Source organism: Mobula hypostoma, chromosome 29 (assembly GCF_963921235.1).
Source record: "Mobula hypostoma chromosome 29, sMobHyp1.1, whole genome shotgun sequence".
NCBI lineage: Eukaryota > Metazoa > Chordata > Chondrichthyes > Myliobatiformes > Myliobatidae > Mobula > Mobula hypostoma.
In genome coordinates, this window is record NC_086125.1 from 22,017,196 (window position 1) to 22,034,758 (window position 17,563).

The 17,563-nt window shown below is 44.6% G+C and overlaps 1 protein-coding gene across 1 annotated transcript in view; it reads right to left on the reverse strand.

Moving 5' to 3' along the window:
- Positions 1–15,237: 15,237 nt before the first annotated feature.
- Positions 15,238–17,563, reverse strand: part of LOC134339292 (adhesion G protein-coupled receptor E2-like) — a 139,776-nt gene continuing 137,450 nt past the window's right edge. The window contains exons 15-16 of the mRNA XM_063035669.1: positions 15,986–16,154; positions 15,238–15,276 (exon numbers count right to left, since the gene is read on the reverse strand). Coding sequence (XP_062891739.1) covers positions 15,238–15,276; positions 15,986–16,154 — 208 coding nt within the window. The remainder of the gene's footprint in view (positions 15,277–15,985; positions 16,155–17,563) is intronic.

The following is a 17,563-nucleotide window of genomic DNA, read 5'->3' on the forward strand; positions in this document are numbered from 1 at the left end:
GTTATCTGCCTCATTGCCTCAGTAACTTCACTGAGAACAGATTCCATTGCCTGTAGCTTGCCTCCTATCTGACCAATGAATCTCACGGCCAAGTTCAGCTGCTTTCTCTCTGCTCGGTCCATCTTTGAGTTGGAAACTTGCCGTCACTCCGGTTCGGATATGTCCCAAGTGGAGAGTGAGCGACACCGAAGCAGGTCGACAGTTCAGACTTTAATAGGAACAGTGTTAAAGGGAAAATAAACAACAAATACTTGGCCAAACAGGGCCGTTATAAAACTCTGAAAGGAAAACGAAGCCTGTGCTGCGGCTGGAAAGTACATCTTACTGTTCGTTCATCGTTGTCGTCGATGAAGACCTCGACACCATTGATGGTGTCGAGACCAGCGCGTGATTTGGATTCAAGTGACGGAGAGTTCTGTAGCGTCAGCCTCACTCTCTCTTTCCAATTCCCATCTGGATCCAGTGGCAAGACAAGAGTTGAGACGGCTGGAGATGGGACTAGGCGCAGTGGCTGACCAGGACGTCTTCTGTGTCTTGTCGTGCTCTACGTGTTCCACACGGCTTGTACAGACCGCCTTCTTGACCGTCGGACCTTCCATTGGTCTCGTCCACTCAATCCGCTGGAGTCTGTCTTCACATGCTGGGATAGACAACTCCCTATCTCACCGAGGGTTTGAGACCCGTCGGCTACCCTCACCTGGTTTAGCCAGCTTGTCGAAGCCGTTGCCCGGGGTGTGGCTGCTGTCGCATGCAAACAGCTACAACGAGCCACAGGTGAGAGCTGAGTGCCAGGTGGGGACCAAGGGTGGGCTAATCGCCCTGAAAAGGCGTTATAACCATATAACCATGTAATAATTACAACACGGAAACAGGCCATCTCGGCCCTTCTAGTCCGTGCCGACCTAGACATGTTCCCCCACCAGGGGTGCTTCCCATCCCTGACACCCCATACACCCCATCTAAACTTTCAATAAATACCGCCAGACTTCAGAGTCAGTTCATTTGAAAGTCCAGTATCTCAGGGAAGGCCGGATACAAAACAACAGCGAAGCGTTGCGATGCTCTGTCCAAGTCTCGACCAGCACTACAACGACAAGAATGGAGTTAAATACTATCACGATTAAATAACAATTACCTGACACGTGCAAATTCACAAGCCCAATTGCGGTATCTACTGCGCTGCCGAATCTGAAGTTATCACATCCACAGGGTCCCTAAATCTGACGGTGGTCGCCGCCTCAATAAGGATACCACCTCCCGATTGTTACCCGGTCCCGCACTTCCAGGACTTTTCGGCAAGTTTAGCCGGAAGGTTAATTTTTTCCAATGTCAATCCAGTTAGGAGCTACCTTCAGGTGCCTGAATGCTCGGAAGATATTCCCAAAACGGCTGTGATAACCCCGTTTGGGCTGAAAAATGCAGCACAGTATTTCCAATGGCTGATTCCAAAACCTTCTATTAAAAGACTTAGATTTTCTTTTTGTTTGCCTGAATGACAGACTTATCGCCAAGTGCATTGAAGTCCGAATACGTATCTCAACTCCGCACACTTTTTGATCGCAAAACCAACATGGGTTGATTAGTAATCCTGCTAAACGCCAGTTTGGTTGCCAACTATTCTTGGCCTTTGCGTCTCCGCAGAAAGTGCGAAAACCCTCCTATTAAAATTAGTTGCTATTTTGGATTTCCCACTGCCCCGCATTAGTAATAAACTACAGGAGTTTTTAGGCAAGGTGAATTTCTGTCACCACTTCATTCCATGAACTGCTGTAGTTATGCTTCCCCTGTGCATTGCGATTAAAGACAAAACCCCTAATCACATGCTTGACTGGTCAGCGGACATGGCCATGGCATGTGATGACACCAGACAAGCTCTTTCCAACGCGGCCCGACTGGCGCACCCGCTCCCCAAAGCACCTGTAGCCATTATTACTGACACTTCAGACTGTGCTGTGGGCGCTGTGCACGAATAGTTGGTCGGAGGCTTGCGGCAGCCACTCACCGTGAGTGAGGTCACCGTTTGATCGTAAGCTTCTCGGTCTCTAACTGGCTGTCCAACATTTTTGTTTTCTTCTAGAGGGGTCGCCAGTTCACAGTGTTTGTTTGACCACATACAGTGGTATGCAAAAGTTTAGGCACCCCGGTCAAAATTTCTGTTACTGTGAATAGTTAAGTGAGTAGAGTATGAACTGATCTCCAAAAGTCATACAGTTAAAGATGAAACATTCTTTTCAACATTTGAAGCAAGATTAGTGTATTATTTTTCAATCTTTTTATTGATTTTTTATAAAATTGTGTATACAAACAAGAGGAGAATATCTCTGGTATAAATGTCAGTAAAAGTACATACAGAAGGTAAAATAAACAATATCAGAATCACACATAGTGTTGATCTACAAACTATAAATTTGATATAGAATGTATAATACAGAGAAAAAATGTAATTCATTCTCCTCTTATCAATTTCTGAAGAAAGGAAGGACTATTAGAAATTTTTATACGATAAAAAAGAAAATGAACCCACTATTCTAAATAGAAAAAAAGGACTGGGCAGTCCATCCTGAGAGAAAAACTAAGAGAAGAGAGACTCTCTGGTCAAATCCGAGGTTCTGGTAAAATAGCTGGAAGAGAATCAGTACAAAAATCAGATCATTTGAAAATATTGAATAAAAGGTCGCCAGATTTCTTCAAATTTAAAGGATGCATCCAATGTCCGACTTCTTATTTTCTCTAGACTTGAACAGGGCATGATAGAGGGAAGCCAATAAAAGGCGGTAGGAGGGTTAGGGCCTTTCCATTTAAGTAAAATTGCTTTCCTAGCTAATAGGGTTAAAAAGGCTATCATCCGCTGAGCGGAAGCAGGAGTATATCCTGCTTCCGATGGAATAATCCCAAAAATAGCTGCAAATAAGTTTGGTTGTAAATCCAGATCCAGCACTTTTGATAAGGTTTTAAAAACATCTTTCCAAAAATTCTCCAACTTTATGCAAGACCAAAACATGTGAGTTAAAGTAGCCACCTGAGTATTATATCTATCACAAATAGGATTAATACTGGGAAAAATACGGGCTAATTTATCCTTTGACATATGTGCCTGATGCACTACCCTGAACTGTATCAAGGAATGACGGGCACAAATAGATGAAGTGTTTACCAGATGACAAATTTTACTCCATTGATTATCTGAAAGTACCTCTTGAAATTCGAATTCCCAGGCAGCTTTAACTTTATCATTAGATATTATTCGTAAATTCATTAACCATTTATAAATTGTAGCTATTAATCCTTTTTGGAGTGATTTAACCTGGAAGGGGGTATCTATTATATTAGATAGATAAGTGGAGAGATAATTTGGAAGCAATGTACATTAAAAAATTCCTAATTTGTAAATATCTAAAAAAAGTGTACATTGGATAAATCAAATTTATCCACTAGCTAAGTAAAAGACATTAAACAATTCCCTATAAACAAATCCGAAAAAGTTATTATTCCTTTGGTTTTCCAAATTTAAAAAAGTCTGACCTAAAATTGATGGTTTAAAAAAATAAGTACGATATATTTTGCTAGAAGGGACAAAATTATTTAATTCAAAAAATCTGCAAAACTGAAACCGAATTTTTAATGTATGTTTAATAATAGGATTAAGGTCTTGTCTACCAATCTTTCAGAGCAGAAAAGGAAGAGGAGCTCCCAGTAAAGAGGCCAAAGAATACACCTTCACTGAGTTTTTCTCCAAATCCACCCATAAAGGACAGTCATATATGTCTGAGTAATGAATCCAACAGGTAATATATCGAATATTAATTGCCCAGTAGTACAGTCTACGATTTGGCAAAGCCATACCACCATCCTTTTTCAGTTTCTGCAATAAAGGTTTACTCAATCTAGGATTTTTGTTGTTCCAAATATAGGATAAAATTTTAGAAACACACATCAAAGTTGCTGGTGAACGCAGCAGGCCAGGCAGCATCTCTAGGAAGAGGTGCAGTCGACGTTTCAGGCCGAGACCCTTTGTCAGGACTAACTGAAGGAAGAGTAAGTAAGAGATCTGAAAGTGGGAGTGGGAGGGGGAGATCCAAAATGACAGGAGGGGGAGGGATGGAGCCAAGAGCTGGACAGGTGATAGGCAAAAGGGATACGAAAGGATCATGGGACAGGAGGTCTGGGAAGAAAGACGGGAGGCGGGGGGGGGGTGGAAACCCAGAGGATGGGCAAGGGGTATATTCAGAGGGACAGAGGGAGAAAAAGGAGAGTGAGAGAAAGAATGTGTGTATAAAAATAAGTAACAGATGGGGTACGAGGGGGAGGTGGGGCATTAGCGGAAGTTAGAGAAGTCGATGTTCATGCCATCAGGTTGGAGGCTACCCAGACGGAATATAAGGTGTTGTTCCTCCAACCTGAAAGTGGCTTCATCTTTACAGTAGAGGAGGCCGTGGATAGACATGTCAGAATGGGAATGGGATGTGGAATTAAAATGTGTGGCCACTGGGAGATCCTGCTTTCTCTGGCAGACAGAGTGTAGGTGTTCAGCAAAGCGGTCTCCCAGTCTGCATCGGGTCTCGCCAATATATAGAAGGCCACATCGGGAGCACCGGACGCAGTATATCACCCCAGCGGACTCACAGGTGAAGTGTAGCCTCACCTGGAAGGACTGTTTGGGGCCCTGAATGGTGGTAAGGGAGGATGTGTAGGGGCATGTGTAGCACTTGTTCCGCTTACATGGATAAGTGCCAGGAGGGAGATCAGTGGGGAGGGATGGGGGGTACGAATGGACAAGGGAGTCGTGTAGGGAGTGATCCCTGCGGAAAGCAGAGGGGGGGGAGGGAAAGATGTGCTTAGCGGTGGGATCCCGTTGGAGGTGGCGGAAGTTACGGAGAATAATATGTTGGACCCGGAGGCTGGTGGGGTGGTAGGTGAGGACCAGGGGAACCCTATTCCTAGTGGGGTGGCGGGAGGATAGAGTGAGAGCAGATGTACGTGAAATGGGGGAGATGCGTTTAAGAGCAGAGTTGATAGTGGAGGAAGGGAAGCCCCTTTCTTTAAAAAAGGAGAACATCTCCCTCGTCCTAGAATGAAAAGCCTCATCCTGAGAGCAGATGCGGCGGAGATGGAGGAATTGTGAGAAGGGGATGGCGTTTTTGCAGGAGACAGGGTGAGAAGAGGAGTAGTCCAGATTGCTGTGAGAGTCAGTAGGCTTATAGTAGACATCAGTGGATAAGCTGTCTCCAGAGACAGAGACAGAAAGATCTAGAAAGAGGAGGGAGGTGTCAGAAATGGACCAGGTAAACTTGAGGGCAGGGTGAAAGTTGGAGGCAGAGTTAATAAAGTCAACGAGCTCTGCATGCGTGCAGGAAGCAGCGCCAATGCAGTCGTCGATGTAGCGAAGGAAAAGTGGGGGACAGATACCAGAATAGGCATGGAACATAGATTGTTCCACAAAACCAACAAAAAGGCAGGCATAGCTAGGACCCATACGGGTGCCCATAGCTACACCTTTAGTTTGGAGGAAATGGGAGGAGCAAAAGGAGAAATTATTAAGAGTAAGGACTAATTCCGCTCGACGGAGCAGAGTGGTGGTAGAGGGGAACTGCTTAGGTCTGGAATCCAAAAAGAAGCGTAGAGCTTTGAGACCTTCCTGATGGGGGATGGAAGTATTTCGGGACTGGACATCCATGGTGAAAATAAAGCAGTGGGGGCCAGGGAACTTAAAATCATCGAAAAGTTTAAGAGCGTGAGAAGTATCACGAACATGGGTAGGAAGGGATTGAACAAGGGGGGATAGAACTGTGTTGAGGTATGCAGAAACGAGTTCGGTGGGGCAGGAGCAAGCTGAGACAATAGGTCGGCCAGGACAGGCAGGTTTGTGGATCTTGGGTAGGAGATAGAAACAGGAAGTGCGAGGTGTGGGAACTATAAGGTTGGTAGCAGTGGATGGGAGATCCCCTGAGTGGATAAAGTCAGTGATGGTGTGGGAGACAATGGCCTGGTGCTCCTTAGTGGGGTCACGATCGAGGGGTAAATAAGAGTAGGTATCCGCGAGGTGTCGCTGTGCCTCGGCAAGGTAGAGGTCAGTACGCCAGGCTACAACAGCAGCCCCCTTATCGGCGGGTTTAATAATAAGGTTAGGATTAGTGCGGAGGGAGTGGAGAACAGAGCGTTCCGAAGGAGTGAGGTTGGAATGGGGACAAGGTTTAAAATTTTAGAGTCTATTCTATCGAAAATCCATTTAGGAACAAATGAAGGAACTGCTTGAAATATGTATAAGAATTTTGGTAGAAGTATCATTTTAATAGCATTAATTTAACCAATTAATGATAGCATCATAGGAGACCATTTAGAAAGTATTTGTTGGGTATAATCAATTAATGGGAGAAAATTATATTTATACAGTTCTTTAAAATTCTTAGTAACTTTAATATCAAGATAAGTAAATTGACTTTTAGCAATACTAAAAGGTAATTGCTCATACTGATCCAAATCATTATGAATGGGAAATAACTTTTGTATAAATTTAACTTATAGCTAGAAAAACTACTAAATTCGGAGAATATTGATAACATAGAAGGAATAGATTTCTTAGGATCTGAAATGTAGACAACAAGTCATCTGCATACAACGAATCCCTGTGCATTTTTCCCCTCTCTTAATACCCTGAATACTATTGGAATTCAAAAGAGCAATAGCAAGAGGTTCTCGAGCCAAGTTAAATAACAAAGGACTAAGAGGATAGCCCCACTGGGTACCTCTGTATAGTCTAAAATAGGGAGACTTTTGATTGTTAGTCATAACCATAGCCTTAGGAGCTTGATAGATCAATTTGATTCAGGAAATAAAACCCGGACCAAAATTAAATCTTTCTAAAATTTCAAATAAATAAAACCACTCCACCCTATCAAAGGGTTTCTCTGCGTCAAGGGAAACGACACATTTAGGTTCTTTGGATGGAGAGGAATAAATAATGTTCAATAGTCTCCGAATACACGAAGGGTCTCGGCCTGAAACATCGACTGTACCTCTTCCTATGGATGCTGCCTGGCCTGCTGCGTACACCGCATTTTTTGTGTGTGTTGCTTGCATTTCCAGCATCTACAGATTTCCTTGTGTTTGCGTTTTATATTCCTTCATGGTTGGATTAGCGAGGGTTATGAGAACTTGATCAGGCATTCGCTGTATGAAGAGTTCTTTAACAATAAAACAAGGACGGTGATTTCCCAGGAGAGACAACATGTGGTCCATTAGCTCCGGTGGCTTAGAATTGCCGAGGCCAGGCAAGAAGAGCAACTGTCATCGCACTCAGACTCTAATAGTCTGAAAAGTAAATGGTGAGTTTCAGGGTGCGCTTTAAATAATCACAGTGCTTGGAAAACCCATGGCAGTCAAAATAAGCTTGACCAGATTAAACAGGAAGCACAAGAGCTTAATGACTCTAGATAAGATGACAATTAACAAATGCAAGTGCAGGGCTTGTGACACCCAACCTATGTATAACCACACTCCTGACCATTGACAGAGAGCGAAACTACAGTACCTCCAGAAAAGAGGCAAGAGCACTACGTGTCATGGCTAACAAGTACTGGCAGCTATTAGACCTGGAGAGCTAACATACTTGAGCCAGAATCATCCTTTCACCTACTTCTGATCAGAGCCACCAGACAGGGAAGGACAGATATATTTTTTCTCTCAGTTCTGTGGGTGCTGAGGTTGATTATGTTCTCTGTCTACATTAAGCTAACTTAACCCAAGAAAGTTCAGTCTCAAATTATATCCATCAGATGCAATTCTCAGGAAGCTTGAACAAGACTTTGCTGGGAAGCATTGATGAAAGAATTATCATCAGAGGCAGGGAGAGAGAGGACATTCTTTTTGCTGCTGGAAGCTTCACATTCCCTTATCTTTCCTCATAATTCTTCAGATCCAGGTGCCTGGAGGGAAAAATGTGAGTGGAAGCCATTGGGGAAATTAGAAGCTCAGAATAATTCCTCAGAGATTTACTGCAGAACTATTGCTGGAGAAAATAACTGTTAAATTTCCTGACCCTTTCCCATCCTTGGTGTCATCTCTATGTTGTTGTAATCCTCACAAGCCCAGCAGAAGTCGTCCTACTCCTCTCTAAACTCACACGTGAGGGTGTGGACAGCAGACTTCCCACCTGAGAATCAATGAAAGGAGTCGGTTGCTGCCTCTGTGTGAATCGGTTTTTCCTGAGGATCGGCTCTGTATCCATCCATCAGGGAATGTGCACAGAGTTACCACATTCCCTCAGTCAGGGGGACGGCTCTCTCTGTCCCTGAGTATTTGTGCGGAGAATGTTGCAAGGTTGGTCAGGCTTGGAACAACTTGACCGGGTTCCGATCCAAAGTCCAGGCTGATGCTGGGTGGTTCACCCCATTTTACTCTTCCTCTATTTACAGTAAAGTTGCAACTGAGTCACTTGCTGGGTCATTTCAGAGGGTGGTAAGTGACAAACAGCAGGGCCTGTGAAAGAAATGATGCACGGAGGGATCTTTAGTTTCAGGATACACCCAGAGATTGAGGTCGAGGTCAATCCCTGGAGGAATAGGATGGCATGGTACTGAATCAAGTGCAGCACAGTAACGTAGTTAGCATAACACTTCACAGCACGAGTGATCAGGAGATCTGGGTTCAATTCATGACACTATCTGTAAGGAGTTTATAAGTTCTCCCTGTGATCGTGTGGTTTTCCTCCAGATGCTCCGATTTCCTCCCACATTCCAAAAAGACATTCGGGTCAGGGTTGGTAAGCTGTGAGCATGCCACATTGTTGCCAGATGTGTAGCAACACCGGTGGGCTGCCCCCAGCACATGTTCGAGCTGTGTTGGACGTTAACAGAAACAACACATATCAATGTATGTTTCGATGTACACAATTAATTAAGCTGATCTATATCTTTACCATTATCCAAGGTAACATGCAATTGCTGGCTGCCGTTGAACTGGAGGAAAGGATGGGACGAGACTGCAGGGACAGGAATGGACAATAGGAGAACAGGAGTGTGTATGTCTGCAGTGCCTGGGCTGTTACGTGTGGGGGGAGACATTGGGAGCTGCAGGAATGTGACCGCTCTCTGCATCACAACGAATAGACCGATGCAGAGTGGGTCCTCAGGAGAGGAAGGAAAGAAAACCCTTTCATATAGATGCAGCTCACTGGTGGGGAGTCTGTAATCCAGAAGATGTCTGAGTTTAGAGAGAAGGGCAACTTCTGGTGGACCTGTGAGAATTAGAGGGGCAGGGAGACCAACCCCAAACATAGGCTTGAGGACCAGAGAACCGACAATGAATTCACCAAGGTCAGAATTAGTATCAGGATTATTACGCCGACATATATTATATCATGAAATGAATTGTTTTGTGGCAGCAGTACAATGCAAAACATAAAAGTTACTATATGTTATAAAAAATAAATAAATAGAGCAAAAGATGAATGGTGAGGTAGAATTCATGGACCATTCATAAATCGGTTGGCGGAGGAGAAGAAGCTATTCCTGAAATGATGGGTGTAGACTTTCAGGCTCCTGTATCTCCTTCTGATGGTAGTAATGAGAAAAGGGCATGTCCCAGATGGAGAGAGTCCTTAATGATAGACGCTGCACCTCCTCTTAAAAATGAAGACCCGCATTTAACGTTTTAGGAAATGTTTCTTCTTCTCCACCATCCAACTTCTGAAAGGTCTTTGAATCCATGGACAGTACCTCACTATTCTCTTGTACTGCTTATTTATGGATTTATTGTAAGTGAAGGCCTAGAGAACAACAATAAACTCACCAAGATCCAGATCCCAAAGGAGGTAGATTTTCACTTTGTGATCTCCACCGTTTCCCACTTCATCCAGAACCGAGAGGATGCAGTGGGACCATGTGTGGAGGAATGGTCTATAAAGGATGAGGTTGGGGGGCAACACCAGAGGTGGAGTTAAGATAAGTTAATAGGACTGAGAAGGTCAGGAGGATTGGAGTTGAAAGGAGAGTTAGGGAGAAGTAGGGGCTTAGGAGAGGTCAGGAATGGGTGTGTAAAGGTCAGCAAAGTAGCAACAACTTCAGTAGAAATGGGCCAGTAGCAATGTCTTCAACAAGCCACCTTCACCTTTAGTAGGGCGTGTATAATGGAAGGAGCCGGTGGTCAATAATGACTGTTCCTATAATTCCTTGTAGGTGAACCTTAACTCACAGACCAGAGGGAGTATCATTCAGACCAGAAGCCACTGACTTGGTCAAAAACAGGGTCTATGGGCAAACAGAGAGAGACTCCTCTGATTTTCTGAGATTCCCGTTCTACTGGGCCTCCCTCCTGTAAGAAACGTTGGTGTGATGATGGGGAGAGAGGAGAGGGGATTTGTGCTGGGATCTGGGAATCATTCCAGGGTCATCCGATCGGAGACATTAATCCCTCCAGCACCAGCCCCTGGGAGCTTTGCTGGTTGTGGGGGATATGTGGGCTGATAGGTGCCTTGTTTGCAGACCATGATCTGGTGTCTGTGGCCAGTGAAGGCGACAGCTGTTCCAGTGGGCTGTGCCAAGAACACATCTCATGGGTCTTCAGGTCAGTCGAGGACAGGCCCCTGACGTAACATCTCTGACACGCGTTGCCACATCCATCTCTCTGGTACGACCGGGGGCCATTCCCCTCACCATGTGATAATCCATGTACAACCCTCTTTCTACAGTTCAAAATCTCATTCACTTTTAATTATTACACATTGCACTGTTAGTGCAATAAGGTTTATTTATTTAAGATACTTTTATTTTATGAATTCAAGAGTACAGTGATTTTCAAGCATGCACAAATTGGTAAATAAAGAGCCTTATTCCAATAAAAAAATATATTCATTTCTTGAACAGATGGTTTTAAACTGGATGTAGAAAGAAAGACTGACAGTGAATTTTCACTTATAAAGGCAGAAGAGGAGAAGGTGTGATGGTTAAGTGATGTTTTGCTACCCAATCACTGGCTAAAATCGGCACTTGAAGTGGTGTATGTGTGTGTGTGAACGTGTGCCTGCACGTGTGCATATGCCTTTCTGTGTGCGTCTGTGTACCTGATCTTTATGTCTAAGCTGTTCAGATGCAACATGTTAGGTGAAGGTCAAGTTCAAATCTCATATCTCACATTGAGTTCAGGAATGATCTCAACAATGTTGGCACCAAAGTCATATATCTCATAAGGAACAACAATCAGAATAACAGGATATCTGCATAAAACTTGGAAATTTAGCAAATCCTGAAACTTATTTATAATCACACTCATAATAACACCAAATCTCATACATATTCCTGTACAGACTCACTTTCAGATACAGACAGTTCTAGAATTCCAGTTAGATCGTGCCTATTTACAAGCTCAGTACAAGCCAAGTAGTTCTGCTGTGTCATAAGGTGGTGGCTGGGAACGGACCCAAGTGCAAGACACAAACACTAAAGGACTAGGGACAGGACTAGGATACAGGGCGATGGCAAGGACATGGACAGGAAAACCAGGAACCTGGAACAGGACTGGACAAAAGAGCTAGGAGTCTGGGCTTGGACTCCGAGCCAGAGACTGGACAAGGACCCAGTACCTGGGTCTTGCCTCTGGCTCGGACCCCAGAACTAGGCAAGGATGAGGCTTGGCTGGCAGGCAGGATGAGGCTGGAGTCTTAGAGACTTGAGGCGAGGCTTGGCAGGAGGCAGGAGACTTGAGGCGAAGCTTGGCAGGAGTCTTCAGGCTAGAGGCTAGAGACGAGGCTTGGCAGGAGACAAGAGGCTGGAGTCTTCAGGCGAGGCTAGAGGCGAGGCTAGGCAGGAGGCTGGAGCCTTCAGGCTTGAGGCTAGGCAGGAGGCTGGAGCCTTCAGGCTTGAGGCGAGTCAGGAGGCTGGAGTCTTCAGGCTTGAGGCTAGGCAGGCTCCTCCTGGGCAGGGCGCGGTTCACCTGGGCAGGGCGCAGATCACCTGGGCAGGGCGCGAATCACTACCTGACAGAGGCAAGGGACAGGAAGGGGCAGAACCAACCACAGGTAACGGCAAGACGGCCTGGCTTACCTGGGCGGAGGCAAGGGGCAGGAAGGGAGCAGGTACAGGGTGGCTCCAGGACAAGACTGCAGGCGAGACGAGGCGAGAGTTACCAGCAAGACAGGGCAAGGCTTCAGGCAATACAAGGCGAGACGAGAACTTCAGGTGAGGCGAGAGTTACCGGCAAGACAAGGCAGGACTTCAGTCGAGGAAACAGAAGGCAGGGGAAGGGATACAAGGAGTAAGGACAAGAACAAGCCAGCAGCCACGCCCTGGTCTCTGAAGGTATTTATGTTGCCCAGCCCCAATGAGCATCAGCTGCCTCAATTAGAGCTCAACAAGACAGAAACAGGGTAGACAGGAAAACCTGGAGCAAGGGTCAATGGACCGGACTGTGAATCGGAATACCGACTTCATGGACTGGACCATGACATGCTGGTGTGACCAATCCTCCAACAGAACTCTCCATGTTTGGGAGTGGGTCTTGAACCCACGATCTTCAGAGCCAGACGCACAGTAGCAGCGAAAGAGAATGAAAGAAAGAAACTCCGCTGAGAAGAATCTTGTCATTGGGTGTTGAATGCGTCTGTTTGTGTTACTTTATAAGTCTAGATAAAACAAAATGAGATTGCTATTATTTGTCTTGGTCCAGACAAAATCGAGTGAAGACAACTTTAAGGAGGTAAAATTCTTCTATTCACTGCCCTGGGGGTTCTGCCAGAAGAGTCAAAGCTCCTTGGGATTCATGGTCAGCAGGAGGGCTTGAATGGGAATGAGAATCACAGTGTGTTCTTCACCCGTGTTGACCCACAATAGTCTGTTGGAAAGCTGGTGCCCACTTGTGTGTGGTGGGCAGGGGATGGGGCAAGGCCAAAATACATTGCCGAGACACTGCAGGCACCACTCCCAGCAAGGGGAGCAAACTGACTTGTTATTCAATCATCAGATCTCATGCAACAGCAGAGGGCAGCAAAAAGCCAAGTAGAGGCAGAAACAATTTTACAATTTGCATGGATCAGAGTTTCACTGTGTGGATTCACTGCCCATTGTCAGGAGCAGTCACCCTACCCTTCCCCTCACCTTCCCCCACTTGCACCAGCAAAATCACTGACACTGCTCCCCCTCACCACCATGCAATGCACCTGTTTTGAATAAATCACTCGTTATTTCAAATATCAACTGTGTGATCTTTCAGTTTGTTCCTACAACCCGATTCTGATTCTGATACAGCAAGGCAACAGGCCTCCAGACCAACTAGTCCATGCCAACCAAGATGTCCCATCCTAGCTGATCCGATTTGCCTACTTTGAGCCCGTATTTGCTAAACTTTTCCAATCCATTTACATCCAACTGCTGTTTAAAAGTTGTTTTTGCACCTAATTCTAGCACTTCCTCTGGGTGCTCATTCCGCATGTATACTACAGTAAATGTGGCTGGTCTGGTTCAGTTAGTTAACGGTGGCAGCTCTAGGATGTTAATGGAAGGGACTCAATGACATTATTGAATCTCAGGGGTAAGTGGATTGATGTGCTCTTGATGGAGGTGGTGATTGTCTGTGAATTATTTCCCACTTCTCAGTCCATGCCTGATTGGAGGAATGAAGGCTCCAAAAACATTCACTGTTTCTTCCTCTACAGATGTCAAAAGAGACCATCAATGGTTTGGGTGGATGATCTTTCATTGGAGCAGTTTGGATGGAAGATCATCGTCCCAAGTCATTCAGTTTATTTCTGCCTCCGTAGACACAGCCCAACCTTCTGAATGTTTCTGTCCTTCTGGAGACAGCTTCTTACCTCAGTCGTGTTCATCTCTATCTGTGAGGACTCTGCGGTGACGCTCTTCTGTTTACTGGTCAACCATTTCCGAAATTCATCAATCACCTTCAAGGAAATGAGAATGATACATTAGTCATACACAGTTTAAACAAATTTTATTTTTGCACAATTAAATAGTTTGATTCTTTGCACTAATCATGAATTCTGAACCTGTCTTTCATTTTCTGTTATTTATTTTGCAATGGTCATCGCTATCTATTTTTGTGATGGTTATGAGTGGTGAGAGAAACCTTCACACATTAACAATTATTTTGGAATATGCTTTAAAGAATTTGTTAATTCCTACATAGTAGAATAAAACTACCTTTCAGTCATCCTTCAGAGTCCCAAAGCCAAGTAAGAATTAAATTTTATATTGTAACTGTGTCCCATTGGCACCTCCAGTGGATCACTCAGACAGAAGCAAGTCCACCAAATTTCTTTTATCAAAGACGAGTGAAATCATGAACTTTGAAAAACATTTACAGAGAGGTAGAGAGCTTCTGGATAAGGAGGTGAAAGTTTATCAAGGTGAGATGAAAATGAACTTTAGAGGTCACAATCATATCAGCCTGATCTTATTAAATGGTGATGAAAACTTAAAGGACCATGTGCTGACTCTTGCTTCAAATACATAGTTCAGGAAAAGGCGCTCTAACCATTCATCACTATGATGATTATATGCAGAGAGTCAGATGAAGTGGAGAAATTGATAGAGTTGTGGAGTCACAGAGCAATGCAGTTTGGATACTGGCCTTTCGACCCAACAAGCTCATGCCAACCACGGTGCCCATCCATTATAGACAATAGACAATAGGTGCAGGAGTAGGCCATTCGGCCCTTCGAGCCAGCACCGTCATTCACTGTGATCATGGCTGATCATCCACAATCAGTACCCTGTTCCTGCCTTCTCCCCATATCCCTTGACTCCACTATCTTTAAGAGCTCCATCTAACTCTTTCTGGAAAGAATCCAGAGAATTGGCCTCCACTGCCTTCTTAGGGAGAGCATTCCACAGATCCACAACCCTCTTTGTGAAGAATTTTTTCCTCAACTTCATTCTAAATGATCTACCCCTTAGTCTTAAACTGTGGCCTCTGGTTCTGGACTCCCCCAACATCGGGAACATGTTTCATGCCTCTAGCATGTCACATTCCTTAATAATCAGATGTTTCAATCAGATCCCCTCTCATCCTTCTAAATTCCAGTGTATACAAGCCCAGTGGCTCTAATCTTTTGACGTATGACATTCCCGCCATCCCTGGAATTAACCCAGTGAACCTATGCTGCACTCCCTCCATAGTAAGAATGTCCTTCCTCAAATTTGGAGACCAACACTGCACACAGTACTCCAGGTGGGGTCTCACCAGGGCCCTGTACAGCTGCAGAAGGATCTCTTTGCTCCTATACTCAACTCCTCAAGTTATGAAAGCCAACATGTCATTAGTTCCAAATTCCTGTGTTACACCATGAGACACTGAAGCAGAATTAGTCCATTCGACCCATTGAGTCTGCTCCTTTCAACCCACGACCCTCAAATCCCCAACCCTCCATGTACATAACCAAATACTTCTTAAATTATACCACTGTATCTGCCTCAATCACTTCTTCTGGCAGCTCATTCCATATACTCACCACCCTCTACCTCTCAGGTCCCTTTTAAATGTTTCCCCTCTCATCCTAAATCTATGCCCCTTAGTTCTAGTCTCCCCAACCCTCTGGAAAAGACATCACCCATCTTATTTATGTTTCACATACTTTTAAACATTTCTGCAAGGTTGACTCTCGTTCTCTTACGTCCCAAGGAACAGAGGTCTAAGCTGGTCAATCTCTCCGTATAACTCAGGGCCTCTAATCCTGGAAACATCTTCAAATATTGTCTCCACTCTTTACAATTTAACCATGACTTTCTGATAACAGGGTGGCGAAAAGTATATACAGTATTCCAAGTGCATCCCCACCAACAACGTATGAAATTACAAAATAATGTCCTATCTCCAATGCTCATTGCCCTGACCAATGAAGGCCCATGTGCCAAATGCCTCTCTCACCATCCTGTCCACCTCTGACACTGCTTTCAAACTCATACTCCTAGGTTCCCCTGTTCCTTTACACCCCGAGTGCCCAACCAGTCACAGTTTGTGTCTGTAGGGAAGAGATTCTTACCCGGTGATTGAGAATGCAGTAAATAAGGAAAACGAACAGACCCTGGAGACTGTTGATGATAACGAATAAGTTGGAGAACACTGTAGTGCTCTTATTAACTTGAAATATCCCAAAGATCCATGTGGATCCCAAAACAAACATCCGTGCTGCAGCCTTAATGGTTAGGGATCTGTAGAGATGAAGATAGAAGAGACCAGGTGAATGAAAAACACAGGAATGATGAAATTCCTTTCAAGCGGGATCTTTCATACCCTCAGGGTTTTCTCAGCAGCCAACAGCATATTCTTGTGTTTATTGGATACATTGCTGGGCACCAGGCATCACTGGACAGGATATTGCTTATTGCATCAAAACTGCCCTTGAGAAGGCGATGGTGTGCCACTGCCTAGAAATGCTGCTTTCCTTCTGGTGCAGGTGCTCCCATGAAATGGTGGGAAAATGAGTCCCAGGATTTAGACCCAGTCATGGCAGAGGAGCAGTGAAATATTGCCAATTCAGGATGCTGTGTTACATAAGACACGAAGCAGGTGCAGGAGTTGTCGCTTTGAACCTTTGCTTGTCATTTGTTAAGATCGTGGTTGGTCTAATCCTGGTTTTCACAATACTCACCTACTCTCTGCAAACCCATTGACTCTCCCATAGCTCAAACATTTGTCAATTTCTTTCTTTAAAATACTCAAAAACTCCATATCTGCATCACTCTGGAGTAGAGATTCACAATCTTTCAAGGTAAGAAGCCCCTCATGAATTGATTTTCAAATGTTTCACCCCCATCCGGAAACTGTTCTTTGCTCTAAGTGCCCATGTCATCTGCTCAACATTTTCTCTATCCCCTTCATAATCAGTTTTTTAAAGTAGGCTCTTCTCACCCTCCTAAACTATATTGAGTGAAGTTCCATTCTGCTTAAATGTCTCTGGAACATCAACCTATCCAGCCTGGGGATCAGCCTGGTAAACCTTCACCACAGAGCACACCAGTCAATTTGTCCACATAACCGAGAATCGATCCTGAGGGTGAGTGGGTAGAAGCCTTCAGGGCTGCTGAGAATCACCTCATCTGTTTATGCAATCTATCCCCAGAAGGAGTACAAATGCCTTCTGAAAACCCAATGCCTCCTCCATCTCTACCTTATTTATTATTAGATTGACGATAGGAAACATGAGTTTCCCTTTGTGATACAATGTTGGCTCTGCTTGGTCATGCTCAGATTATTAAAGTGCCTCCTGAATGAGACCTTAATGATGTGTCTCATCTTTTGGTGATACCATCAACCTTACATTGTCTGTGTTCCCGTTCCTGGTCATTGGATTTGAGGGTAAGTGGCAGCAACCGTGTCAGTCCCGACACTGTGCTCACATGGCATGTACACAAGTACATTTCCACCAACAATCTCCAGCCAATGACCCGATTAGCACCCCACGGCCAGTGCCATCATCGGCAGAGATCAGCACCATGGACAGAGACCCTTCCTGGGAACCTGCTAATTCTTATCCCACTCACTCACCAGGGATCAGTTGTAAAACAATATACTAATATAAAAGATAGAGTTGATTTGTTGTTACAAAACAACAAATATC